The 27,470-nt window shown below is 40.5% G+C and overlaps 1 protein-coding gene across 5 annotated transcripts; it reads right to left on the bottom strand.

Moving 5' to 3' along the window:
• FBXO47 (F-box protein 47) lies at nucleotides 1-26,143 on the bottom strand. 5 transcript variants are annotated; one of them, XM_058675904.1, is made up of 12 exons: nucleotides 25,991-26,143; nucleotides 24,927-24,978; nucleotides 22,131-22,337; nucleotides 21,045-21,215; nucleotides 16,858-16,934; nucleotides 13,826-13,903; nucleotides 12,223-12,331; nucleotides 7,804-7,980; nucleotides 5,746-5,892; nucleotides 4,962-5,104; nucleotides 718-877; nucleotides 1-265 (listed from the first exon to the last, which is right to left on the bottom strand). In XM_058675904.1, exons 3-12 carry the CDS (start codon nucleotides 22,309-22,311, stop codon nucleotides 153-155), a joined length of 1,356 nt encoding a protein of 451 aa, XP_058531887.1. In that variant the 5' UTR covers nucleotides 22,312-22,337; nucleotides 24,927-24,978; nucleotides 25,991-26,143; the 3' UTR covers nucleotides 1-152. The 5 variants fall into 5 exon arrangements, with proteins under 5 accessions (XP_058531887.1, XP_058531888.1, XP_004591188.2 ...); XM_058675905.1 differs by having other exon boundaries at nucleotides 22,131-22,266; XM_004591131.4 differs by lacking the exon at nucleotides 24,927-24,978.
• Nucleotides 26,144-27,470: the final 1,327 nt, after the last annotated feature.

Genomic DNA, 27,470 nt, shown 5'->3' with positions numbered 1-27,470 from the left:
GCACAAGCAGTTACTTCTCAGATTCTCTGCCATGTTCTGAGGTTACTTAGATGGTAAGTCCCATGGATGCTACTCTTTGGATGTGAACAAGTAGCAATCTTCTGGTTGGTAGTTCAGGGAAACACTCTATAGAGGAAAAGCTTGTTGAGTATTTAGGTAGACACAGCCCCCATGGTCAAATACAGGACCTCCTTGTGGAAGTTAGCCTGAGCATGTACAAGATGGAACAAATTCAAAAAGCTTCTGTTGTCTTCATCATGATCTCCTACATGCCAGACACAGAGACAGAGGGGAAAATAAAATGACAGTTCAACATTTAATCATACAATTGGAAGATGTTCCAATTGCCCCCAGTAAAATTTAAAGCAGAAAACTTTGTTAGCACCCTTTCCTAAGCCATGGGATTACATAAGAACAATGGGCTAGAAAATCAGAAGAAAAAAAAAATGTTGCATCGTGGTGTGTGGCCTCGATTTTATGAACTTGGCCAAGTCAGGTAATTTCTCTAAACCTTAGTTTTCCTACATATAAAACAAGATTATGATATTGTCTAAGGCAGGAGCTAAATATATCTCACAGAAAAACAAACAAGCTAAAAATGTTAGTTTTTTCTATTGTTAGTTTAGAAACAAAAATTCACATACAGCAGGCTCTATCTTAAGGGCAGACTAGAATGCATTTTATCCACACCTGTGCACCATCTACATTCCTACTCACCAGACATAACTGAGTGCAGCATTTCCATTATGATACCTGCAAATGCACTGGCTACATTCTGCAAGAAATTATTTCTTTCCACTGGAGTATTAAACACTTTACAGACTTTTTGCATCATTTTCACTGCCCAATCCATGCAGTAGAGCTCTTTCTCACACACCTGATTTAGATACACAAAGAATTTTTGTCAACCTTGTGAAGCAAGCTGAAGAATTTGAAAACTGTTTTGGCAAAGATGATTTATTATTCTGCATATTTTACTATGCATTTCACCATGCTAAGTCTATTAATAGGAAATGCTCTTATACCTAATATTCTTTTTTTAATAAAGATTTTTTTTTTTACTTGAAAGCCAGAGTTAGAGAAGGAGAGATTGAGCTAGAGATAGAAAAATGGAGAGAGAGAGGGCGAGAGAGATCTTCCATTTGCTAGTTTACCCTCCAAATGGCCACAGTGGCCAGAGGCGAGCTGGTCTAATGCTGGGAGCCAGGAGCTTCTTCCGGGTCTGCTATGTGGATGCAGGGGCCCAAGGCTCTGGGCTCTCCTTAGTTGCTTCCCTGGCCATCAGCAGGGAGCTAAATCAGAAGTGGAGCAGCTGGGGCTCAAACCTGCAACCATATAGCATGCTGACACCACATGTGGAGGGCTAGCCTGATATGGCATCATTTCAGCTACTTTCTATTGCTTTTAAGTAATACAATTTTAGTAAAAAAAAGTGTGAAATAAATAAAGACTCGCTTTAATTATTATTACAGAGTACTATGCATTAATGCAAAAACATTAGAAGTTAGTGAGCATTATTATTAGTAGTAGTATTGAGTATTATTATTGAGTATATGAAAAATTACTTCTGCTCATTCAGTAAAACTGATTTTCCAAATAAAGCATTTGTTGAGCACCTGCTAAGAATGAAGGTTATAAAGACAATCCATGAAGGAAAGCTCTATTTTCAAGAACTCCGATAAGGATGATAAGCAAATAGGCTATTTCAAAGGACAGGAGAATTCCACGGCATGATTAAATCCCCACCCTGAGATTTTTAGGACTCTTTGGCTTTCCATTATTTAAATACAAATATTAAGGGGTTGATGTTGTGGTGTTGTGGGTAAAGCCTCTGCCTGCAATAATGCTGGCATCTCATATGGGGATTGATTCATGTCCCGGCTGTTCTATTTCTGATCTAGCCCCTGCACTAGCTGCCTGGGAAAAGTAGTGTAAGATAGTCCAAGTACTTGGGTCCCACATAAGAAACCTTGAGAAACTCCTGATTCCTGATTACAGTCATCTGAGAGAGAACCAATGGGTGGAAGACCTCTCTCCCGCCCTCCCTCTCTCTGTACCTCTGACTTGCAAATGAATAAATCTTTTTTCACATAAATAAATCTTTAAATATAAATATGTAAAGATCACAGGTTCCCAACCCAAACTGACTGCAATGCAAAAGGTTTATACATTAACATTCTAAACAGCCAATGCAACTCACAAGGCCATATATAACATGAAAAAAACCCCCTACATAATGGTATAATTAAATAATGATAATCTTACAGTAAAGACTTACTATTCATCCCATGTGAAGCACTGTACTGTACCCAGCACAATGAAAAAAATAAGTGATACAGCATGGATTTCAATGAGCTTGCAATCTATTTTGGGAAATGGCTTACCCAGTACACAGAATAGCCTACAAGCACTAACAGTAAATGAAGGTAAGAGAGGACAAATCGAATGCAATTCAGGCAACAATATGATCAGAGTTATCAGTCTGAGAAGGCTTCTAGAGAGGGCTTTTCTCCCCTCAGTGACTTTCTTCCTATACTATTTTCTATGGTGCCACCAAGGTGACCTACCACAAACACTAAGTTGACCAGCGGCTCTTGTGAAGGGGATGGTCTGTAGAGCTCCCCTCTCACCAGCCTCTCCCTTCTTACCCATTCCTGTTCCACACAGGTGCACTCTTCAGAAATAACACGCAACTGCCTTCAGGGCCCTAAGGAGTTATGCGGTTCCACTTCTCTGTAGCTTGGATGAATCTGTTGTCGCTCCCCCATCTGCCCTTAAAAACCTTCATCTGTCCGCTACTTTCCCCTGACAGTGGCTCCTTCTACTTCCTCATTTCACACACACGCTCATATATATATTTGTCGTTGTCTTCTTGAACTTAGTTACAGAAATCTTGAATTTCTCAAAAGATACATGCAGGGGTAGGGGTTGTGGTGTAGAAAGCTAAGTTGCCACCTGGGACATCTGCATCCCTGAGAGTATTTTGAGATCTGACCACACCTGCTCCTGATCCAGGTTCCTGCTAACACACCTGGGAAAGCAGTGGATGATGGTCCCAGTACTTGGGTTCCTGCCACCCATATGGGAGACCCAGATGTAGTTCCTGGCTTGTGGCTTCAGCATGGTTCAGTCCTGGTTGTTGCAGGCACTTGGAGGAGTAAACAAGAAGATGGATAACCTTTCTTTCTGTCTCTCCTTGTTTTCTGTTAAAAAATATAAGCAGCTTTGTCCTGGAGTGATAACCTAGTGGCTAAAGTCCTCACCTTGCATCTGCCGGGATCCCATATGGGCACTGGTTCATATCCCAGCTGCTCCACTTCCCATCCAGATTCCTGCTTGTGGCCTGGGAAAGGAGTAGAGGACAGCTCAAGGCCTTGGTACCCTGCACTTCATGGGAAACCTGGAAGATGCTTTTGGCTCCTGGTTTTGGATCAGCTCAGTTCTGGCTGTTGCGGCCACTTGGGGAGTGAATCAGCAGATGGAAGATCTCCCCAAATGGTTGAAAGGGCCAGAGCTAAGATGATCTGAAGCTAGGAGCTGGGAGCCTCCTTCCAGGTTCTCATGTGGGTGCAGGGGCCCAAGGACTTTGTCCATCCTGCGTTGCTTTTAGGCAACAAGCATGGAGCTGGATAGGAAGTACTGCAGCTGGGACACAAAATCCATATGAGATGTTAGTACTTGCAGGTGGAGGATTAGCCTTTTGAGCCATTGCATCGGCCCCCATTTTTAAAATTTTGATAAGCATTTTAACTATAAAAAGTTAGCAAAATAAGTATAATGAATTCTTCCCAATGAAACTGTTGGACATGTGTAGACAGTGGGATGCTGGGCTGCCTGACATTGTCTGTACTAACAATGTCGGGGTACACTTAAATAAGAGACTAATAAAATTATGATTCCTTATGAAGGACTACACTATTGTAGTAAAATGGGGAAAATCTGTCAGGGGATGGGAGTTTGGCGGGGGAATCCCAGCCTATATGAAATTGTACCACATAGTTCACAATTCAAAATAAAAATATATTAAAAAATGTGTAATGAATTCCTAACACCCATTTCCAAATTTCAATTTTCCCAGTCTTATTTCAATTTACCTCTAATCACTTTTATATCCTTTCCCTACCATTTCCATCCACACTGATTATTGTGAAAGAAATATTTAATATTTAATATTTAATATTTATATATATTTAAATTTATTTGAGAAGCAGAGACAAATAGAACTCCCAGCCCTTGGCTCACACAGCAAAAGTTCACAACAGCCAGGGCTGGACCAGGTCAAAACCAGAAGCTAGGAATGCGATCCAGGTCTCCCTTGTGCCTGCCAGGGACCAAACAATTTGTGCTATCACCTGATGTCTCCCCAGGGTGCTCATTAGCAGGACGCTGCAGTCAGAAGCAGAGCTGGGACTCAAACACATGTCAAACTGGCCTCTTAACTGCTAGGCCACATGTCTGGTCCCTAGGGGTATGTTGAGGTATGTAATGACACTCTAGATGTACAAGGGGAATAAATTAATGTAAAGAATAATTCAGGAGTGGCATTGTGGCATTTGGTATAGTTGCTGCCTGTGATACTGGCATTCTATATGCTGTTCCACTTCCAATCCAGCACCCTGCTAATGTACCTGGGAAAGCAGCTGAATATGGCCTAACTTCTTACGCTCTTGCACCCATGTGGGAGACCTAGAAGAAACTCCTGTCTTTGGCCTGACCCAGTCCTGGTCATTGTGGCCATCTGGGGAGTGAATCAGCAGATAGAGGGTCGCTCTCTTTCTGTAACTCTGCCTTTCAAAATAAATAAAATACATATTTTTAAAAAGAGCATGTTATTGTTTATTATACATACTTTAATATTTTTAAGAGAAACATTAAAATATATACTTAAATTTCTTCAAGGTAATCCCTGGCAGGTCAACTGTGATGTTAAACATTTAGCTAGAGGAAAACGTTTTACTTACCAAAGCCAAAAAGACTATAAGTCTTGACAGTTCAAGGGCCCGTCCGTTCACAGCTTTACTAGCCATGAAAGTGAAACAGATGTTGTTTCCACTTAAGATTAGAAGTCGTGCATTATTCTCTAGGAGCCACTCACGGGGAACCACTTTTGTTAGAAGAAGAAGAGTTATTTAATGAGAAATTGCATGATAGCCTTGGGAAACATTACATACTTGTAACATCATAACACTTCATTGGAAATACAATTAATACCAAGGGAACTGCTTGGGGAAAATGTTTTTAACATTATAATTATAGCATTTAGCCAGAGACAGGCTTAGGGCCAGGTCATGGCAGCTCCTACACACGTGTTCAAGGCCTAGTTGAAGCTGTTCAACACATGTATCATCATCAGGCAAGATGGTCGAAGCTGCTGCTACGCAGAGAAGCTCTGTTAGCTTTACAATCTAAAGGATGAGGCAGGAATGGGAAAAACTGCTTCACCTTTCCTAACCTAGCAGGGGAGGATTTTTCTCCTTACATAACCTAGCAGGGTATTTCTGAAACTTGCAAAATGAGTACAGTAAATCTAGTCAACACATGACAATTATAACAATGATCTAATATTTAAAATTAAAAGAAATTGACCACATGTATTCTCTCCAATCATAAGGCCAAACTTTAAAACATTTTAAAGCAACGAATGATTCAGGCACTTAATTTATACCTGTAGGAATAGCCTTCTAATTCTATAACTGTATTAATCGTATGTTAATGTTACTGTACATCAGTCTCTATACATTCTACCTGATAGCTCGTCCACGAGACTGATGACATCATCTGCTGTCCACTCCTTGGTGCCTGTGTCATATAGTAATTTAATGGCATCTGCCAGACCTTTAAGACTCGATTCATCTGTAGGTCCTTCTGTCATTTTCTGCCAAAACACCTGTCCTGAATTGAAGCAAAAACTAGGCTAGGACAGAATGGTTGACTTTGATTAAAACTTCATGGATTGCTTAAAAATGAAAGTGGATTACATACTGGAATATTATTATTTATATACATTGCATTTTCATAATGAAATCAGTCCTGAGAACAGTATATATTTGAAGATTTCTTAGAGAGATGATGCAGCACACAGCAGTAGGCAATGAAACAAGGATAGCTTCATCACACAGAACAGGCTTCTAGTTTAGAGGTAACACCTCATAACCGAACTTAGAATGAGCAAGTGATGCAATCTTATTAAAATAAAATAAAATCTACTATTAACTTTCCAAAACGAGGGCATGTCTTTTTTTTTTTCTTAATTTTTACTGTAAAGTCAGATATACAGAGAGGAGGAGAGACAGAGAGGAAGATCTTCCATCTGATGATTCACTCCCCAAGTGATCTTAATGGCTGGTGCTGCGCCAATTTGAAGCCAGGAGCTGGGAGCCTCTTCTGGGTCTCCCACACGGGTGCAGGGTCCCAAGGCTTTGGGCCGTCCTCGACTGCTTTCCCAGGCAACAAGTGGGGAGCTAACTAGACGGGAAGTGGGTCCGCTGGGATTAGAACCAGCACCCATATGGGCTGGACGAGGCACCCATATGGGCGTACAAGACAAGGACTTTAACCGCTAGGTTACTGGACAGGGCGTTCTAATCAGTTATGATTCTTTGTCTAGGACCAATTTTCTTTGTCTACACACAACAACATACAACAAAATTTTAATCCCAGACTGGCTTCCTGCTGCCAGTCAAGGTCTTTTAAGCTCCTTATTTCCTGAAATATGTCAATATGAACTAAAGAAATGCCCTAATAATGTTAACATTAATCAACCAAGACTAAACAGAGGCAAAACAAACTTACAAAAATTCCTAGTACGCTTCCAAAACTAAGTAAAACGTGAATTGTGTCTACCATCTTGCTTCATGAGCACTATCAGTCCTTCGAGCAGGAAGCACGACCCTGGGCTAAAATAATGTGTAACCATGAACATACACTATGTTCAGTGGTGCAGGCGTTTGGAGCAGTGGCTGAAGTCACCGCACGGGATGCACATATCCCATATTCCAGCGCCTCATCCAAATCCTGGCTCCTCTGCTTCCTATCCAGCTTGCACTAATGTGTATTCTGGGAAGCAGCAAAGAATAGATGAGGTACTTGGGCCCTGCCCCCTACGTGAGAAATCCAGAGAGAGTTCCAGGCTCCTGGTTTTGGCCTAGCTGAACTCTAGCTGTTGCAGGGATTTGGGGAATAAACTAGTAGATGGACGTTTCTTTCTTTCTCACTTTCTGACTTATAAATATGACAAAAATAAATATTTTAAAAGTAAAACAAAGAAGATCTGGTGGTAGCCTAGCGGCTAAAGTCCTTGCCTTGAATGCACCAGGATCCCATATGCGTGCCGGTTCTAATCCCTGCAGCTCCACTTCCCATCCAGCTCCCTGCTTGTGACATGGGAAAGCAGTCAAGGATGGGCCAAAGCCTTGGGACCCTGCACCCATGTGGGAGACCTAGAAAAAGCTCCTAGCTCCTGGCTTTGGATCAGCACAGCTCCAGCTGTTGCGGTCACTTGGGGAGTGAATCATTGGACAGAAGATCTCCTCTCTTTCTCTCCTCCTCTCTGTATATCTCACTTTCCAAAAAAAAAAAAAACCCATAAAAAAATTTTTACAATAAAATAATGAGCTATTGCAGAACTAAATCTGTCTTGGAAGTTTTGGTTGTGCTTAAATTAATGTATACATCTTTGAAATCATGGAACCCTGTTCAGTGAATAGGAATGAGAAAACTGAGTAGGTGCAAAATTCTACACTTTCCAAAGTCTAAGTGATTAACCAGTTATGTAACACATGTTCCTGAAACGCAGGTGCTCACCATCATGAGGAGATACTGGCCCAAAGATGATATACAGTAATCTTGCTTGATTCACCATTGGCCAGGGTTTTAATATTCGTGTCAACCAAAAAGCTGAATCACTTCGACTGGACCAGTGATCAAGCAGAACATTCCTGCAGAACAGTCTGATTCTTAACTCCAATTTCCGGGCACTTCCTGTGAAGACAAAAAAGTTGTAAGTCACTCCTTCCAGAGTCATCAGATAGTGATCAGCAGCCTCTAGCCTTTGTGGTTAAAGAACGATTATAAAGTGGATTTCTAAAATAAAAGTAAGAAGGGAATTTTTAAAAACTATTTTCACGGGAAAGGCAGGTTTACAGAGAAAAGGAGAGACAGAGAGCAAGATCTTCCATCCGCTGGTTCACTCCGCAGGTGGCTGCAGTGGCCAAAGCCAGGAGCCAGGAGCTTCTTTAGTGTCTCCCACGACAGCGCAGGGTCCCAAGGACTTGGGTCATCCTCTGCTGCTTTCCCAAACCACAATCCTGGAGCTGGATTGAAAGTGGAGCAGCCAGGACACAAACTGTCACCCACATGGAATACTGGTTCTTAGAGGTGGAGAATTAGCCAGCCGCTAATATTATCTGTTTTTTAACTGACCAAACTTCATAGTTTAACCATCTACTTACCTTTATCTTCTTGATTTATATTCAAAACACTGAATAATGGATCAATTGAAAGACATATTTAGGGTCAGTGTGGTAGCCTAGCAGCTGAAGTCTTCGCCTTGCATGCGCCGGGATCCCATATGGACACTGGTTCTAATCCCAGCAGCCCCGCTGGGATTAGAGGACGAGAGACAGAGAGGAAGATCTTCCATGTGCTGATTCACTCCCCAAGTGGCCACAATGGCTGGAGCTGCAATGATCTAAGACAAGAGCCAGGTCTTCTTCAGTGTCTCCCACGCGGGTGCAGGGTCCCAAGGCTTTGGGCTGTCCTCGTCTGCTTTCTCAGGCCACAAGCAGGGAGCTGGATGGGAAGTGCAACAACTGGGACCAGGACCAGATCCCATATGGGATCCTGGTGCAGGCAAGCTGAACACTTTAGCCACTAGGCTACTGCACTGGGCCCCTCTATGTACTTTAATATTTCAGAACTAAATGATCTGCTCAGTGTCTCCATAATTTTCCTAATCATGGTGTTTATATGAATGATAGCATGTAGTATGTGGTCTTTAGTGATTGTTTTATTTCACTTAGCAAAGCATGTTCAAGGTTATTCCATTTGTACCATATTTTAGTATTTTAATTTATTTTTACTAGAAATAATATTTGATTGTATGGGTATAATACAGTTTGATTATCCATTCATTACTGATGAACATTGGATTTTTTCTACCTTTTGGCTAATACAACTAATGTTGCTAATAATATTGTTATATGTTTCTCTGTGAATATGTTTTTATTTCTCTCGGAGTTATGCCAAGAAATGGAACTGCTACATCATTTTGTGACTTTGTTTAAACATTTGAGGAATTATCACACTGTCTTCTTAAGTGGCTACACCCATTTTATCATTCCCATCAGCAGTGTATCTCGGGTTCTGATGTCTTTATTCTTCCTAATATTTGTTACCAAACTGCTTGATTCTAGTTATTCTATTGGATATGAGATGGGATTTGACTATTTTTTTAAAGTAATTTATATTTTTTAAAGATTTATTCATTTTATTACAGTCAGATATACACAGAGGAGGAGAGACAGAGAGGAAGATCTTCCGTCTGATGATTCACTCCCCAAGTGAGCCGCAACGGGCCGATGCACGCCGATCCAAAGCCAGGAACCTGGAACCTCCTCCGGGTCTCCCACACGGGTGCAGTGTCCCAATGCATTGGGCCGTCCTCAACTGCCTTCCCAGGCCACAAGCAGGGAGCTGGATGGGAAGTGGAGCTGCCGGAATTAGAACCGGCGCCCATATGGGATCCCAGGGCTCTCAAGGCGAGGACTTTAGCCACTAGGCCATGCTGCCGGGCCCCTTGACTATTTTTTTAAGCCACTGGTTTGAAATATTATTTATGTACCATACAGTTCACCCAAAGTGATTGTGGTAAAAATATATACAGAACAAGGCCCAGCATGGTAACCTAGTGGCTAAGGTCCTCATCTTGCATGTACTGGGATCCCTTATTGGTGTTGGCTGCTCCATATCCCTTCCAGTTCCCTGCTTGTGGCCTGGGAAAGCAGTTGAGAACAGCCCAGAGCCTTGGGACCCTGTGCCCATGTGGGAGACCAGGAAGAAGCTCCTGGCTCCTGGCTTCGGATTGGCTCAGCTGCAGCTGTTGTGGCCACTTGGGAAGTGAAACAGAAGATGGAAGATCTTTTTCTTTCTGTCTCTCCTTCTCTCTGTATATGTGCCTTTCCGATAAAAATAAATAAATCTTTAATATATGTATAGAATATAAAATTTTCCACTTTAATTATCTTTACATATATAATTGAGTGGAATCAATTCACACTGTTGTTCAATCATCATCACTAATTCCAAAACTTTTCCATCATGCTAAATACAAAGTCTGTAACAACTGAACAATAACTTCCCTTTCTTCACCCACCACTGCTCCTGATAAACTCTAATCTACTTTCTGACTCCATGAGTTTGCCTGTTCAAGTAAGTGGAGTCCTACTGTATTTGACCTTTTGTTCTTGCCTCCTTTCACTTAGCAAAACAAAGCTTCATCAATATTGTAGTATGTATCACATTCTGTTCATTCATCTGTTGATAGACACTTGGGTTGTTTCCACTGTGGCTATTGTGAACAATGCTGCAGTGAACTTTAGAGTGAAAGGATCTGCCCATGTTCCTGCTCTCTACTCCATCAAGTGCATTCTTGGGGTAGAAATGCTGAGTCCCATGGTAATTCTAAGTTTAGCTTTTTGAGGAACAAACTATTCTCCATAGCAGCTAAACCATTTTGCATTTTTATACCATTTATGTCCTACTTGCTTGTAGATAACAGAAGTATAAATAAGATGCCTACTAATGATCTAAGACTAAAGCCTTTGCTATGTTAGGTCAAATAATACAGGAATTCAGAGATTCTTGCGCTCTGAAATTAGGCAAGGCTTCCGAGAGGCCAGGCAAAGAGCATATTAAAGGATGTGAAGGAGAGATGGTATCTCAGCAAAATGAGGTAGAATGAGGTGTCAGACCCAGTGAGTAGAGCAATATCTTAAAATGATACAATGAGTAATGGGTCATTAGTTTGAAAGGTAAGCTTGGGATAAGATGATGAAGACTGGTATAAATCCTTCTATTTTCAAGCTATCAGGGAGCTAACACAAGTTTTTCATCAACTGAGTAACATGATAAATTATTTGTTATTACATTGTGCTTCTACCTTTTTTTTAAATAAAGATTTATTTATCTTTTATTGGAAAGGCAGATACAGAGAGGAAGAGAGACAGAGAGGAAGATCTTCCATCCGATGATTCACTCCCCAAGTGGCCTTAATGGCCAGTGCTGCACCGATCCAAAGCCAGGAGCCAGAAGCCTCTTCCAGGTCTCCAATGTGGACACAGGGTCCTAAGGCTTTGGGTAGTCCTCAACTGCTTTCCTGTGCCAGAAGCAGGGAGCTGGATGGGAAGTAGGGCTGCTGGGATTAGAACCAGTGCCCATATGGGATCCTGGTGCATTCAAGGTGAGGACTTCAGCTGCTAGGCCATGCCGCTGGGCCCTACATATATATTTTTTTAATTGAGACTCAGAGGAAATGAGACACAAAGACACAGAGATCCTATCCCCTGACTTACTCCCCAAATATCTGCAGTAGCCAAGACTGAGACCAGGCAGCATTTGGGTCTCCTACGTGGATAGCAGGAATCAGTTATTCGAACCATCTCTGTTGCTTCCTGAGATGTGTATTAGGAACTGAATCAGGAGCCAGAGTCAGGATGGAACCCAGAATCTGTGACATAGGCTATGGGTATCCCAGTAGGCATCCTAACTACTAGGACAAATGCCAGCCTCTGCATTAGATTTTAAAACTTAAATAAATCATTGCATTTGTACATATGTTAAAGGTTCTCGTAAATTCCTTCTTTTTTTTTTTTTTTTTTTTTTTTTTTTTTTTTTTTTTTTTGTAAATTCCTTCTAATGCTTTTACCCTTCCTTCCCAGAAGTGGTCATCACACTGAATGAGGGTTCTGCGGAAGGAAAAAGGGAAGAAGCATAGAAATGAGCCATCAGGTTGGATGTATGCCACAATTTGCACAGGAAAACTCCATCTTATTTGGAGATTTATCCATATTTTCAAGTCCATCATCATTAAAGGTTTGTCATTTTATATGGTAAAAATATAGGAATATATTTTTGAGTACATTGACATTATAATATAATCTGTACATTGCGTTATAAGATGGTCTATCCATTGTATAACATTATTTGTTTATTACAGTTCTTTACCTGGTTTGCTGCAAACAACAGCCTGCATCTTGCGGGACAGGTTAGTCAGCTCACACACGAAGTTAAACACACGATGGCACTCGAGATCATCCCAACCTGCTGTTAAGGTCTGAGGAAATAACATAAAGAAAGCACCGTGGATGTCTGTACCACTACATCAAAGTACAGCCACTACTCTCTTATGAGCATACTGTCACTAGAATATAATCAAGATGATATGCAATCTTTATCAACTTTGCTACTAAGAAATTTACTTAGCTATAACTTAGACATACTCTAAAACTCAGTTTCTTTTTTGTTAGGAAGTTCTCTTTCTGAGGACTGAATCTTGAATTTTCACAATATGAGGAATATAATGAAGTGAGCCAAATCCTCCAATACATACTTCTTATAACCACACTGTGGCTTTGTTTTAAGATGACAACAAAACCCTTACCACTCCCTCTAGCTGTCATTTATGACACGGCTTAGAAATGATAATGATCTCATTCTAATGTGGCAATTTTTTTTATTCTTCTTTTCTTTCTTATTTATTTATTTGAAAGGCATAATTAGAAAGAGAGCAAGAGACAGAGGAAGAGGGATCTTCTACCTGCTGATTCATTTCCCAAATGGCCACAACAGCTGGGGTTGGGCCAAGCCAAGGCTAGGGGCCCCAGCCGTGGGTGTAGGGACCCACGTACTTGGACTTTCTCTGATTACCTAGGTTTATTATCAGGGACCGGCTCAGAAGTAAAACAGCCTGGTCTTGAACCAGCACTCCTATGGAATGCCATACACAGCAGCTTAACGTGCTGCACCAGGTTGGGCCCAGATGTGTATGCTTGACAATTCAGAACATTTATCTAAAACATCCTCGAAGCTATTTATTAGGACAAAATTTAGTAATTATCTTTGAACATACTAAAATACACAAAGATAAATGAAGAGGAGATTCAAATGAAATGTAGTTATAATTAGATTGTGAAATGTTGATTAACACATAAATTCTTTTGAAAATAGTTGAGAGCCAAAGCAGCTGCCTGTGATGCTGGCATCCCATATGGGTGTGGTTCAAGTACTAGCTGCTCCACTTTTTTTTTTTTTAAGATTTGTTTTATTTTTATTGGGAAGGCAGATTTTTACAGATAGAAAAGAGAGAAACGATCTCCTGTCACGCAAGTGGCCTCAATGCCAGGAGCTAAGCTGATCCGAAGCCAAGAACTTCTTTCAGGTCTTCCACACAGGCGCAGGGTCTCAACTCCTTGGGTCATCTTCAACTGCTCTCCCAGGCTCCAAGCAGGGAGCTGGATGGGAAGTGGAGCAGCCAGGATACAAACCGGTGCCCTTATGGGATCCTGGCACATGCAAGATGAGGAATTTGGCCACTAGGTTACTGAGCTAGGCCCATAAAAATAAATCTTAAAAAAAAAAAAGTACTTGGGCCCTTACTACGCATGTGGAAAACCAAGAAGTTTCAGTCTCCTGGCTTTGAACAGACTTGGCCCTGGCAAATACAGTTATTTGGGGGCATGAACCAGCAGATAGCAGCTATCTCTTTCTCATTAACTCTCTCTCTCTTTCTCTGTAGTTTTGTCTTTTAAGTAACTTTAAGAAAAAGTACCTGTAAAAACATGCCATAACATGACAATCCTAAGCATTGTATAGGAGCTGCACAGCCATTGAATTTAAAACAGGGAATCTGTAAAAAGAACAATTATAAATTCTGCGTTTTCAGTGGAACGGTACAACTATTTGACATTCAAACTTAAGAGAAATAAGCAAGACTGTTTTCAGCATAAATTCTAATTAGCCCTGTGAGGTGAAGTCTCTCTCCTCCAGGAGCTTCATGTACTTATGAGACTAAGATGTGTATCTATGACATGATTATAATTATCTGGGCTAGAAAATGAACAAATGTTAACACCAGTAAATGAAAAAAAACTGTATGATATAGTATGAAAATAAGAAAAAGAGAAATTTGTGTATAGCTATAAAAGCTTAAAGTAGGATTCAGATACAATGAATAAAATGGATTGGTGAGAGAAGCAGTAAAGACAAAATTGTATTGAGGTAAAATAAACAAATTTAAATTTGTGTTTGGTAAAAAAAATATATAACCAGCTTATTAGGCTCCAAATAGTAAGAATTAAAGTTGTATTGTTGGGAGAAACCTAAATATCCAACTATGGAATTTGGGCCTTATCTTGCTGAAGATGAATAACTACTGAACAAATTCTCAGCAATAAAATCATCTTGATGAACATGATGCTTTTTATGAATAATAATCTTAAAACAACATACAGAATGATGTGGGGAGTGACAAAGTAGATGGCAGAAAGATATCTGGGGAGTTTCTGTAAAAATGAAAACCAGAGCTCATTGAAAATACTAACATGAAGAAGCCAGTGTGTCACAGTTTGCACACCGTTGAGTGCAGCACTGAACCATGACAGCTGGATGCATGTTGGATTTGTGTAGAAAACTCCATCTTACTTAGAGAGTACGCCCCAACATATTGATACATATTTCTGGGTCAATCATTAAAGGTGTGCTAGTTTACATATTAAAATATATGTTCTTGGGACAATAAGGTGGACTATGTCAGCCAGTGGATTCTGAAGAGATTTCATTGTGTGTAAAGGGACGTTGTGACCCTAGAAGGTGAGAGAGCATAGGATTACAACTGATAGGATAATATTTGTATGAGAACAACTGAGTGTGTACCATTCCTATAGCTAAATGGATATCATTTGTATGAGAACAGTTGAGTGGACAGCATGTGAATGAGAGCACTTGGTGGAACACAGAAAACAAAAGAGTCCCAAACAACAGTATAGAAACAGTTGATGGGTTTTATTGAAAAGCTCAGTGCCTCCTCCCTTATCCTATGTGATGCCACTAATAAACTTTGGCTTTCGACCATCAGTCAGGGACCACACGTGTTATTATAGGCTCCGTGCACTAAGTCCATCGCTGCAGGACAGCGACAATTGTGCTTGGAATGGCGAGACTGGCAACAATTCAGAACAGACGAACTATCAAAACTGCTTGAGCAGTGCCCTTGGAGCATGCCCCACATCTGGGACCCTGGGATGGTTGGGAGGGTAGGTGTGGCTTCTCCTTTTGTTTCTCTTCTCCCACCAGATACAGGAAGGAAAAGAGAGAATGTAGAAACAATGATCTTACCCACTATCTTGTAGCCCTTGACTCTTTGAGCTCTAATCAACTATATAAAAATCATCAAAAAGAAAAAAAAAATGAAAAAATAAAGATAAAACAAAATAACATTAAAAAAATACATTTCTGGGGCTGGCATTGTGGTGTCCCAGCTGTTTTGCTTTGAATCTAGTTCCCTGCTAATGGCCTGAAAAAGTAGTGGAAGATGGCGTAAGTGCTCAAAGACCTACCAATCATGTGGGAGACCCAGAGGAAGCTCCTGGCTCCCAGCTCCTGGCTTGGGCCTGGTCCAACCTTGGCTCTTGTGGCCATTTCAGGTGTGAACCACAAAATGAGTCATCTCTCTTTCAAATAAATAAAAGTTAAATATATGTATATATTTCTATATTTTTGAACATTTAAAACATGGATGGAGTTTTCCAAAAATTATTTCATTTTAATAAAATGACCACCTCATCACCTTATACCTCAGGATTCTTATGAAAGGCAAAAATACTTCATACTGTACTCTATTTTTTTTTCTGTTCAATGTACCTATGATGATAAAAAAATTTTTTTAAAGACTTATTTATTTATATTGGAAAGGCAGATACAGAGGAGAGACAGAGAGGAAGATCTTCTGTTCAATGGTTCACTCCTCAAGCAGCTGAATGGCTAAAGTTGAGCCGATCTGAAGCCAGGAGCCAGGAGCTTCTTCTGAGTCTCCCACGCAGGTGCAGGGTCCCAAAGTTTTGGGCTGTCATCTCTTCACTACTTTCCCAGGCTGCAAGCAGGGAACTGGATGGGAAGTGGGTCTGCTGGAATTAGAACTGGCACCCATATGGGATCCCAGCGCATTCAAGGTGAGGACTTTAATAGGTACACTATCGTGCTGGGCCTCTATGGTGATAAATTTTAACTTATAAATTAGGTAATGTAAGTGGTTATAGGCAATAATAATTAGTAAACAGAATAATTATAGTAACAATAAAATTGTTAGCATTATTATTTTTGTGCTTTGGGGCCAATGCTAAATACAATAAGTTGCTTGAATACTAGCACCATGACACTAGGATGACAGACCTGATAACACCAACAACCTAGCCACTCCGCAACTGATGGGCGGGTGGCACGGTGAGACTACTCTGGACAAAGGGATGATTCATATCTTAGTTGAGGTGGAGTTGAATGGCAGAGAATTCATCACACTATTCAGAATGGTAAGTAATTTAAAACATAAGAATTCTTATTTCTGAGATTTTCCTTTGGATATTTTTTTATCTGGTTGACAGTACATAAGTGAAAGTGTACTGTACTATAATAAGTGGTATTTAATCTTTCAGCACGTGGTAAAGCATTAGCTTATCATTAACAATGTTTTTAGTACTAATTTATGACATTCTACTAAGTAAAGAGACGTAAAATGAATATATGATGTTAGTAATAAAATATCTTTACAGGCAATCAAGATTGTGAACTAATTCAGAAGTGTCTTACTTCTATGAGTATCTTGTGGATGTACTTCAATCTTTCTTTGGTGGGCAACAGCAGTGTACATCTTTTAAATAGAAGACCTGAAAAGGTAGGATGGGAGAGAAAAATGACAATGAAATTAATTTAAGGATATCAATAGGGCACACGTATTGCTTCCTGAAGGTCAGAAAGTGGACTGAGTTCACGTGATTCGTACTACCAAGTTCGGGAGAGGCCTGGCACCAAGGTGCTGGCATTCCTAATGGGTACAGAGTTGAATTTTGGCTGTTGCGCTTCTGATACAGCTCCTGCTAATGTGCCTGGGAAAGCAGTGGAAGGGGGCCCGGTGCTTGAGTCCCTGCTCCCACATGGGACACCTTCAGATCAGCCTAGCTCTGGCCTTTGTGGCAATTTGAAGAAACAACCAGCAGATGGAAGATCTCTCTCTCTGTCTCCTCTCTCTCTCTCTCTGTAACTCTTACTTTCAAACAAACAAAAAAAAAAGAATTACATGATGCTTTCTGTGTGACTCTGATTTCTGTTTAGGAGGCCTTGGGATAACACTGTCCAAAAAACTGTGAAATCGTTGCTCCATAAAATTATTTAAAGATACAATAATACGACACAAACACATCAGATACATTAAGGAAACTCTTATTTCCTAGAAAATAGATTCCAATATCTCTTGAAATTAACCACATATGCACAAAGAAAATATTTTATGAGTTGTTAATGAAAGGCAAGGGAAGAATGGGAAAAAAGGTTCCCTTTCTCCAAATACAAAGCAATTAGTCTTAATTACTAAAAATTTCAGAGGGTAGGGGTCATTTATGCTCACAGGAAGTATGTAGTTTGGATGAAATACTTATTTCTTCTTTGACAGATATCCTTTTATGGGGTTTACATGTAAAGAATGTATAAAGGATTGTGTGTTCAGACATTCAAAAAGTAAAAAATGCCCTCAGTTGTCAGTGAGGTATGTAACTTGAGCCACAGTGACAGGCAGTATATGATTTATTTTTTCTAAGTGCTCTGTTTTCCTAAAATGGCAATACACTCTTAACATTCCTATCAGGACAGATGTCCTCAAACTAAAAATAAGATACATAGTAGAGGAATACATGCCTGCATATCATGACTTTCTTCAATTTTCAACTTCTTTGCATTTACTTTTTTACATAATAACTACTTTATATAATTATGAAGAACCTATGGGAACATAATTTATTTTTAGAAGTTGCTATGCTTGAACACATGAGCAGAATTGAGTTTTAATCATAAACCTTCCTTATTTTTATATGAAAAGACATTTCAGTGTCTGGTTTTTAAGCTGAGTTTTTTTTTCCCTTCATATTTTGGCATCTAGTCCCTGGTATATCATAGTTGGGCTGTGGTAAGTTATAATTGTGTGTTGCTTGCCTTCTCCAATGTAAAACTCCTACTTTTAAGAATTGTAATTTACCATAAAACTCAATACTGGCTCATTTTTTCCCCCACACAGGTGTTCTGTTATATTCTTTAGAGACTGACTTCTTCAAGTTCTTCCAACTAAAATAGAGTCAGATGTAATGTTCTTTATACACTGGCCATCTGCTCTGTTTTGTGTGAAGAAGCAAACTAAAATTTACAATCTCTAAAGTACAGGGCTCTGAAAATGTTATTTTAACATCTGAAAAACAATAAAAGATCAGATAGGAATGGCAGCATAATAAAATGTACTTACAACCCCCCCCAAAAGAAAGAAAATGTACTTACCATCATTTACCTGAAAAATAAGACATAAACTAGATGTTTGCATCAAAATTAAGTGGATATTGAAATAGCTACATGCATAAAACCAGTTTTTAAGGATTATTTATTTTTATTGGAAAGACTTACAGAGAGAAGAAGAGACAGAGAAAGATGTTTTGTCTGCTGGCTCACTTCCCAAGTGGCCCCAGTGGCCATAGCTAAACTGATCTGAAACCAGGAGCCAGGAGCTTCTTCCAGGTCTCCCATGCAGTGCAAGTCGCAAGGCTTCAACTGCTTTCCCAGGCCATAATCAGGGAGTTGAATGGGAAGTGGAGCAGCCAGGACCTAACAGGTGCCTATATGGGGATCCTGGCACATACAAGGTGAGGACTTTAACCACTAGGCTACTGTGCAGGGCCCCATAAACCTTTTTTTTTTTTTTTTTTTTTTAAGATTTACTTATTTTTATTGGAAAGTCAGATAAACAGTGAGGAGGAGAGACACAGAGGAAGATCTTCCATCCAATGATTCACTCCACCATGTGGTTGCAATGGCTGGAGCTGTGCCGATCTGAAGCCAGGAGCCAGGAGCTAGGAGCTTCTTTCAGGTCTCCCACGTGAGTGCTGGGTCCCAAGGCCTTGGGCCACCCTCTACTGCTTTCTAAGGCCACAAACATGGAGCTGGAAGGGAAGTTGGAGCAGCCAGGATTAGAACCAGTGCCCATATTGGATCCTGGCGGATGCAAGGTGAGGATTCAGCCACTAGGTTATAGCACTGGGCCCAGCTACCACCATTTGTAATCCTAACATGACATATCAGAGTGTTGGGTGAGTCCTGGTTCCTTTGCTTCTGATCTTGCTTCTTGCCAACTCACCTGGGAAAGCAGCAGAGGAGGACCCAAGCTTGCACCTGCTGAGAGGGAGACCCTGATGGAGTTCCAGACTCGTAGCATTGAGCCTGGACTAAACCCCACCATCTGAGCAGTGAACAAGGAGATGGAAGATCTCTGTCTCTCCTTCATTCCTTTACTGTACTTTTAAAATATTGAATGCATGTTAAAATAACAATAAAGGTTTTCCCATGAGAAGCTTATATTACCCTTAAATTACCCAAGTACCCAAGTACCGCTTCCCCTGCAACAAGCAATGTTTGCACAAAGATTTACAATGAGAAGTAGGAAAAGCAATAGCAGTGTTTTATTTTAGGGTTTAGTAAGTGTAGTTATCAACATTGAAACTATTAACATTAAAATGAGACACATGCCTCTTACTAACTAGTCAAATATGCTTTGCTGTATTTACATATACATATAGTCCTATTTTTCTTAAATCTAAGCACCTTTGGGCTACCAGAAGGTAATATTTAACTTACTATCGTACCTTTATTTAAATCCCAGCATCATTGTGATTCTTGGTTTTATTGCCATGCTTTGGTTAATTATAAAGTGATTTCATAATTAAGTTGGTGTCATTAGTCAAGTAGAAATTAGAATTTTATTTTAGCACTCTAGGGAGAGTGAAACTAATGAATGGGGTGAAAGATACGAATGATTACATATCAAGGGAAGAAACATTATACAGAATTCCTTTGATCAAGTCAACTTAATTAGAGCATAATGATTTATTAGCAAGTGCAGAGTGCTTAAAAAAGAAATCAAAGTTTCTGATAGAAGAGCAAATGATCCACCATAATAATGTGTTTACATTTCTTTCTAAAGGACTAGATTATGGTTGAAAGGGAAAACAGTTAAATTCCACAGGAATTAAAGTACAGAAAACACATCAGTTCCTAAATTGGTAAACCACCTAGATCATATAAGCATAACACACAAGCGCAAGGACTGTGATCACTTGACATTGAAGTGTAGGTTCTTTTTTAAAGACAAGTGCAAGGGGCAGCTATTGTTAAGGGAAGGTCCTCACATAGAAGAATAAAACCATCATAGAAAAGGACACATTCTAGGGCCCAGCACAATAGCCTAGTGGCTAAAGTCCTTGCCTTGCATGTGCCGGAATCCATATGGGCTCTGGTTCATATCCCAGCTGCTTTACTTTCCATCCAGGTCCCTACTTGTGGCCTGGGAAAGCAGTGGATGACGGCCCAAAGCCTTGGGACCCTGCACCTGTGTGAGAGACCAGGAAGAAGTTCCTGGCTCCTGGCTTTAGATCAGCTTAGCTCCAGTTATTGCAGCCACTTGGGGAGTGAATCAGTAGATCTCTTTATACCTTCTCTCTATAAAAATCTGTCTTTCCAATAAAAATGAATAAATCTTTAAAAAATGGCTTCCTCTCTGTCCTCATCTCTGTATATCTGACTTTCCATTAAAAATAAATCTTTAAACAAACAAACAACAACAAAAAGAAATGGGCACATTTCAGAAAAAAACATTTCATTTTCTGCTAGCATTCTAGGACTGAGTAATCTGTCCTTTCTACCAAGCATGTTTCTTTACTTATCACAATTCTCTTTATGTCATGTACCTAGAGATCGGTAGTGCTCCAGGATAGCAAAGTTCTCTGTCTCGTCATGCAGCTCAAGGGTATGGAAGTTCTGTAGCAACAGCCTTTTGCTTCCTGATGAAGTTGAGATGTAATTAATAATGCTCTGGCTGACAGTTTTGGACACCATACTTAACATGCTGATATCCTTCACTACCAAAAGAAACAGACACATGCATGTATGTACAGCTTAAATAGAAGAATGTTAGTACCATTTACTATCTTTTTTATTTTTATTTCTAAAAGATTTATTTATTTACTTGGAAGGCAGAATTACAGAGAGGGAGGGACAAACAGAGAGAGAAACCTTATGTCTGCTGGGTCCTTCCAGAAATGGCTACAATGGCCAGGCCTTGGCCAGGTGGAAATCAGAAGCCAGGAGCTTCTTCCAGGTTTCCTAAATGGGTAGTAGGGGTCCAAACCACTTTGTGGCCTTTCCCATGCCACCCAAAGGGAGCTGGATCAGAAGTGGCTTCACCTGCTACATCACAATGCAGGCTCCAGTTTATTATATTAATTTGCCAAGAATAATAATCCTGGAGAGGGGGACAGCATTGTGGCACAATGGGTTAAGCGACCAGGATGGAGTTCCTGGCTCTGGCCTGGCCCAGTCCTGGCTGTCGCAGCCATTTGGGAAATGAGCTAGTAGATGAAAGCTTTTTCCCTCTATCCACCCCCTTCCTGCTTCCCACTAGCCCCACCATTTCTGGAACTCTTTCAAATAAATAAATCTTTAAAAAGTAATATTAAAAAAGTGATAAGCCTGGTGGATAAAAATCTAAATATTATTTCACATTCAATTCTTAATAAATTAGAAACCTGTTAGGGATGTAACAATCAGGTTAATATGTGATCATAATTAGAGGCACACTTTTCAACAGTAAGAATATTATGTTTTCTCACTGTATCCCTTATCTCACTGTATCCCTTATCTAACAATGATGAAAACCTTAAAAAACAAGTGTCATTATTAACATTTTAGCAGTGCCTAAGATAGTAAACAATTATCAGGAAAGGTTGAATAATTCCAGTATCTTATGTAGCCTATTCATAGTCTCCAAACCTCACCTGACAAGTATTTTAAAATTATTTGAAATACTTCCAATGGCAAGGCATTGAAACTTCCAAGCGTAGATAAGGGCTGAGAATCTGAAACTAGATTGCTGGGTAAGTAGCTGGAATGACGATTGCGACGTCTATATTTCTGGTTGGGAATCAAAGTGAAATCAGTGTTTATTTTAGATGCCATCCTTTTTCTTATTTCATGAATTGATCCTAGTTATAAAAACAAGATACAAGAGACAAAGAAAAAAGGAAATTAGAGCAATGAAGAGTTGTCTTTTTTTTTTTTTAATGAAAAGGTCAGCATTTTGATAGGTAATAACTGTCTTCTCACCACATTTATAAACATTCTATTATGATGTGCAAATAATGGAGCTCCAGTGAAAACTTAGAATGTCACCATTTGAAAAAAATTTAAGGGCACTGGTTCATGTTCCAGCTGCTTCTTTTCCAATCCAGCTCCCTGCTAAAGGCCTAGGAAAAACAGAAGATGGGCCCCTGCCATTCACAAGGAAGACCTCTATGAATCTCTAGGATTCTGGCCAGCGCAGCTACCTGGGGAGTAAACAGCAGGTGCAAGTTTTTTTCTCTGTTTCTCTTCAACTCTTTCAAATACATAAATAAGTCTTCATTTAAAAAGAAAAATTTTAAATCTTCTTCCTCTTGACCAACTATTCTAGAGAGTGAGTCTTAAAAGCAAAAAAGAGCTGTGCTTGGGCCCAGCACAATGGCTCGGTGACTCATCTTCCATGTGCTGGGATGCCATATGGGCATTGGTTCATGGCTCAGCTGCTCCACTTCCCTTCCAGCTCCCTGCTTGGAGCCTAGGAAAGCAGTAGAGGATGGCCCAAAGCTCTGGGATCCTCCAACTGCGTGGGAGACCCAGAGGAGACTTCTGGTACCTGGCTTCAGATCAGCTCAGCTCTGGCTATTGCAGACATTTGGGGAGTGAACTAGCAGACAGATCTCTCTCTCTGTATTTCCTTCTCTTGGTAAATCTGACTTTCCAATAAAAATAAATAAATCTTAAAAAAAGAGAGGGAGTGAGCTGTATTTGGATGAGATCTAAACTAAAAATAGAAAAACTCAAAATAGGAAAAAAGCAAAATACCAACACAAAAAAGTCAATACAAAATAAAAAAGCATTCAATAGCCATTAATCAGCAATTTGCTTTTATAGCCTTTCTATTTTTTAAAAAAGCATTTATGTAAATAAATTTTGATGATATTTTTCTATTTCTTTAAAACTAAATATCGTCTTTTTGTTGCTGTTTTAGAAACATTAAAGATAAAGAGAGGGACTCGACATTGTGGCATAGCATTTTAAGATGTCCCTTGGTATGCCAGAATCTCGTGTGAGTGCAGGTTCTTATCCTGGCTGCTCCACTTCTGATCCAGCTCTCCGCTATTGTTTCTGGAAAGGCAGTGGAGGATGGCCCAAGTGCTTGGGACAGAGATGATGCTCTTGGCTCTGGCTTTGGCCATGCTCTGCCCCAGGCCCGGCTGCTGTAGCCATTTAAGGAGTGAACCAGTAGAAAGAGTTCTTTCTTCCTCTTTCTCAAACTCTGTTTGTCAAATAAATAAATAAATAAATAATGTTTTAAATAGAAAAAATATAGGTTAGAGTTACTTAAATTTACCTCAGATTAAGTTGGTGCATTACTATTTCCAATTCTGATATATATGCAAATAAACAGTGAAATAAATTTCTACTAGAGTAAACAGATACATAATAATTTTTCTTTCATTTCAATTTTTTGTTAATAATCACTGTTATATCGTCGGAAGAATAAAACCCGACTTAAAAGAACATTTCCGAAAGAGAGCTTAACAAATGTAACTTATTAAAAATAAATGATTGGGCACGACGGCCTAGCCTAGCGGCTAAAGTCCTCCCCTTGAACGCCCTGGGATCCCATATGGGCGCCGGTTCTAATCCCGGCGGCTCCACTTCCCATCCAGCTCCCTGCTTGTGGCCTGGGAAGGCAGTTGAGGACGGCCCAATGCATTGGGACCCTGCACCCATGTGGGAGACCCGGAAGAGGTTCCTGGTTCCCGGCATCGGATTGGCGCATACTGGCTGTTGCGGCTCACTTGGGGAGAGAATCACTGGACGGAAGATCTTCTCTGTCTCTCCTCCTCTCTGTATATCTGACTGTAATAAAATAAATAAATCTTTAAAAAAAAAATAAATAGGGCCCGGCGGCCTAGCCTAGCGGCTAAAGTCCTCGCCTTGAAAGCCCCGGGATCCCATATGGGCACCAGTTCTAATCCCGGCAGCTCCACTTCCCATCCAGCTCCCTGCTTGTGGCCTGGAAAAGCAGTTGAGGACTGCCCATTGGGACACTGCACCCGCGTGGGAGACCCGGAAGAGGTTCCAGGTTCCCGGCTCTGGATCGGCGCGCACCGGCCCGTTGCAGCTCACTTGGGGAGAGAATCACTGGACGGAAGATCTTCCTCTCTGTCTCTCCTCCTCTCTGTATATCTGGCTGTAATAAAATGAATAAATCTTTAAAATAAATAAATAAATAAATGATTACTTAACAGTAAAAAAAATAATTCTTTAAAAATATTTAGCGTACTATGCATCAGAGCCATTTTATCGCTCCAGTTCAGTAAACAATGTCTTTATGGTATAATAGCTACATAGATGCGTAATTACAATTCTGTTTATCTCCAAAGTAACAATTGACACATTTCATCAGAAAACAATCTGACCCAACTTAATTTTCCCCTGGACAAACAAAATTACTAAAACCACATTGTTACTTATCCATCTTAAGTGGTTACATATCAACTTACATCCATTTAAAATGAGATATACATCTGAAAACAGGACAAAGAACTTGGATGTCTGGTGGGTGAAAAGCAGAATTTCTTTTCAAATAAGACCATAACGCTGGACTTTGGTGTTCAGGGGACATTTAAACCAGTAGATCCCTTAAGATAATTATTACACAAACAACATGGCAAAACACAATAAAATTGTCAAAAAATTAAATTCTTTTATAAACACTTTCGCTTTTATCAGTCCAGAATTTTACACACACACACATTTCCTAACAGAGGGATCCTTAGTGATGCTATTTTGCAATTTGCCTTTTTCAGTGGATTCCTTTTTCATGCCAACAAATACACTTGTGCAAGTATATATGTACTTTAAAAACTGGAAAAAACCATCCTAGCTTACTCAATCAGTGAAGTTTGTCACTATCACTATGGACAAATTAGTGTTTCCATTATTACCAAATGCCAGCCTGGTTTGGGTTTGTCCTGTTTCCCAATCAGGAGAACTAGGAGGCAGGGGCTCATGGGCTTCTCAGAACTCAAAGGGGACCCCAAATGCCAACCACGAGGTACCCCAATTTTGAAATCTCTCAGAAGAGTTTTTAAAAAAAAAAAAAAAGAGGGAGAGCCTAAATTATTTAAAAAGCCGAGTCTCCTCCATCAACCTATTTTTCTCAGACATTCTGGGAGAATCTGTTTTTTCTGAAAATCCTAAAGATGTAACCCCAGATTATTTGTGGTTTCCTTTCACCCTCCCAACCCCGGAGAATGAGAATTACAGCCCCAAATAAAGCCACGGGTCTGCCCCACTCCTATTTGTCAAAGGTTTTGAGGAAACACCAAAACGACCACCACGGGGATTTGTTTGGTTTAAAAACACAATCCTTTGAAGAGACCCACTTCATCTGATCGGAATGAGGCTAAAACCTCTTTAAAATGGCAAACGACGGAGACCCTGAGGAAAATGGCCAATAGGAGAACCCCATCCAACGGTGATGCATTTTCAGTCCAGGAAACGCCAAAATTCTCTCCACAATAAAGTACTGGGAGTGAACGGGAAAAAGAAACCACTTTTTTACCACAGATTTTGATAGTTTTCCGGTTACACAACCTCAGGAGAATAGGATTTAGTTGTTTTGCCCCACTAGCCTCAAATGTTTAGAAAGAAAAATTTCTCCTCAAGCTTTTCCCGCCTCCGGCCGACTCAGGAGCGCGTTCCAGGCAGGCGCCCCACCCGGGGCTCCAGAACGTTTAGAATCTTCCCAGGAGCCTCAGCGGCAGCAGGCCCCGCCCCCGCGGGGGTGGCCGGAGGGCGGTGTCCACGGCGCCCTGCTTGTCGTGAGTCGTTCATGGCGGTGAGGTGCGGGAGCCGGGGGCCACAGCCACCCTTTGGTTCCAAGCTGAAGGCAGGAAGAGAACCCAGCGCCATGGCGGTCCGGGCAGGGGATTGTGCCGACCCGGGGTCCACGCCAGCGAGCCCCACAGGTGTCAGTTGTTTGCCTTTCGCCTGGTGTTGACCCCAGTTTTTTTTTTTTTTAAGAGTCCCACCCCATAGTGTAAATTACTCAAGCTTTCATCAAAAATTTTATGGAGGGGAGACATTCCAAACCTGTTTGCCTGGAATCCAAGGAGGTTGAGGGCCTGCAACCCGCCAAGCCAGCGTTTAAGGCAGATCTTTTCTGGCTGCCCCATCTGCTCCTATCGTTCATGTATTCATTCCCTCAGTAACACGGGAGACCTCCAGGATACGACGGGGAACAAACACAGAAGTTTCGTGCCTTCATGGAGTTTATTGGTCAAATGGGGAAGACAGAATAAACAGAGTATCACACACAGATGCTGAGAGCAGTGTAGGAGAGGAAATGAGGCAACAAAGAATAACAGGTGTGTGTGTAGGGGCGCTGCTTTTACCTGGGCTGGGTAGGAGGTGTCGTTTAATTTGGAAACTGAGAGGGAGCTGGTCTGGAGACAGGCTGAGGATAAAGCAAACACTGGGAAAGATCCTCCTGCATTTGGGAGAACAATTCCACATATACAGATTTAAAATGCACACAGTTACGAAAAGGTTGAGTTGAAGTTTAGTATTCATTGACAAACATCAGTATTGTTACAAACATTTTTATAAATTTAGCTTTGTATCTTTTGGGAAGCAATTCTTTTTCTTTTCATTTTCCGCATTAAAAAAAAAAAATGGGTGCCTGAAAAGATCTCAACCCTTGGGCAGCAGGCCAGGAGTGTCTGATGGTTACAAGAATTCTGAGTGGTAAGAATTTATGTTTTCTTCAAAGTACCTTGGGAAACCATGGATCAGTCTTACACAGAAAGTGACATGTCCTGATTTACGGTATTAAAACATTGCTCTGACCTTGTGTGGGGAGTGAATGAGGCCTGAAGGAATAGAAGGTGAGATCTGTTGGAATGTTTTTGCAGGACTAGGATGGCGACTTGGGAGAGATGGGTTTGAGATATGTTTTGTTGGTAGAAATATCTGAATTTGCTGATGGGTTAAATATGGCTCCATAGCTGGGGCTATGCCAAGCTGAAGCCAGGAGCGCTGGA

The sequence above is a fragment of the Ochotona princeps genome, chromosome 17 (genome assembly GCF_030435755.1).
Source record: "Ochotona princeps isolate mOchPri1 chromosome 17, mOchPri1.hap1, whole genome shotgun sequence".
NCBI lineage: Eukaryota > Metazoa > Chordata > Mammalia > Lagomorpha > Ochotonidae > Ochotona > Ochotona princeps.
This window is presented reverse-complemented; position numbering and strand designations above follow the sequence as displayed.

Excerpts from the sequence above, each read along its gene's own strand:
- FBXO47 (XM_058675904.1), bottom strand. The coding sequence starts at position 22,311 with ATGGCATCTAAAATAAACACTGATTTCACTTTGATTCCCAACCAGAAA. Across the intron at positions 12,332-13,825 it reads GTTATGGCATGTTTTTACAG|ACCTTAACAGCAGGTTGGGA; the intron begins GTACTTTTTCTT and ends TTATTTCCTCAG. Across the intron at positions 5,893-7,803 it reads GCCAGTATCTCCTCATGATG|GACAGGTGTTTTGGCAGAAA; the intron begins GTGAGCACCTGC and ends GCTTCAATTCAG.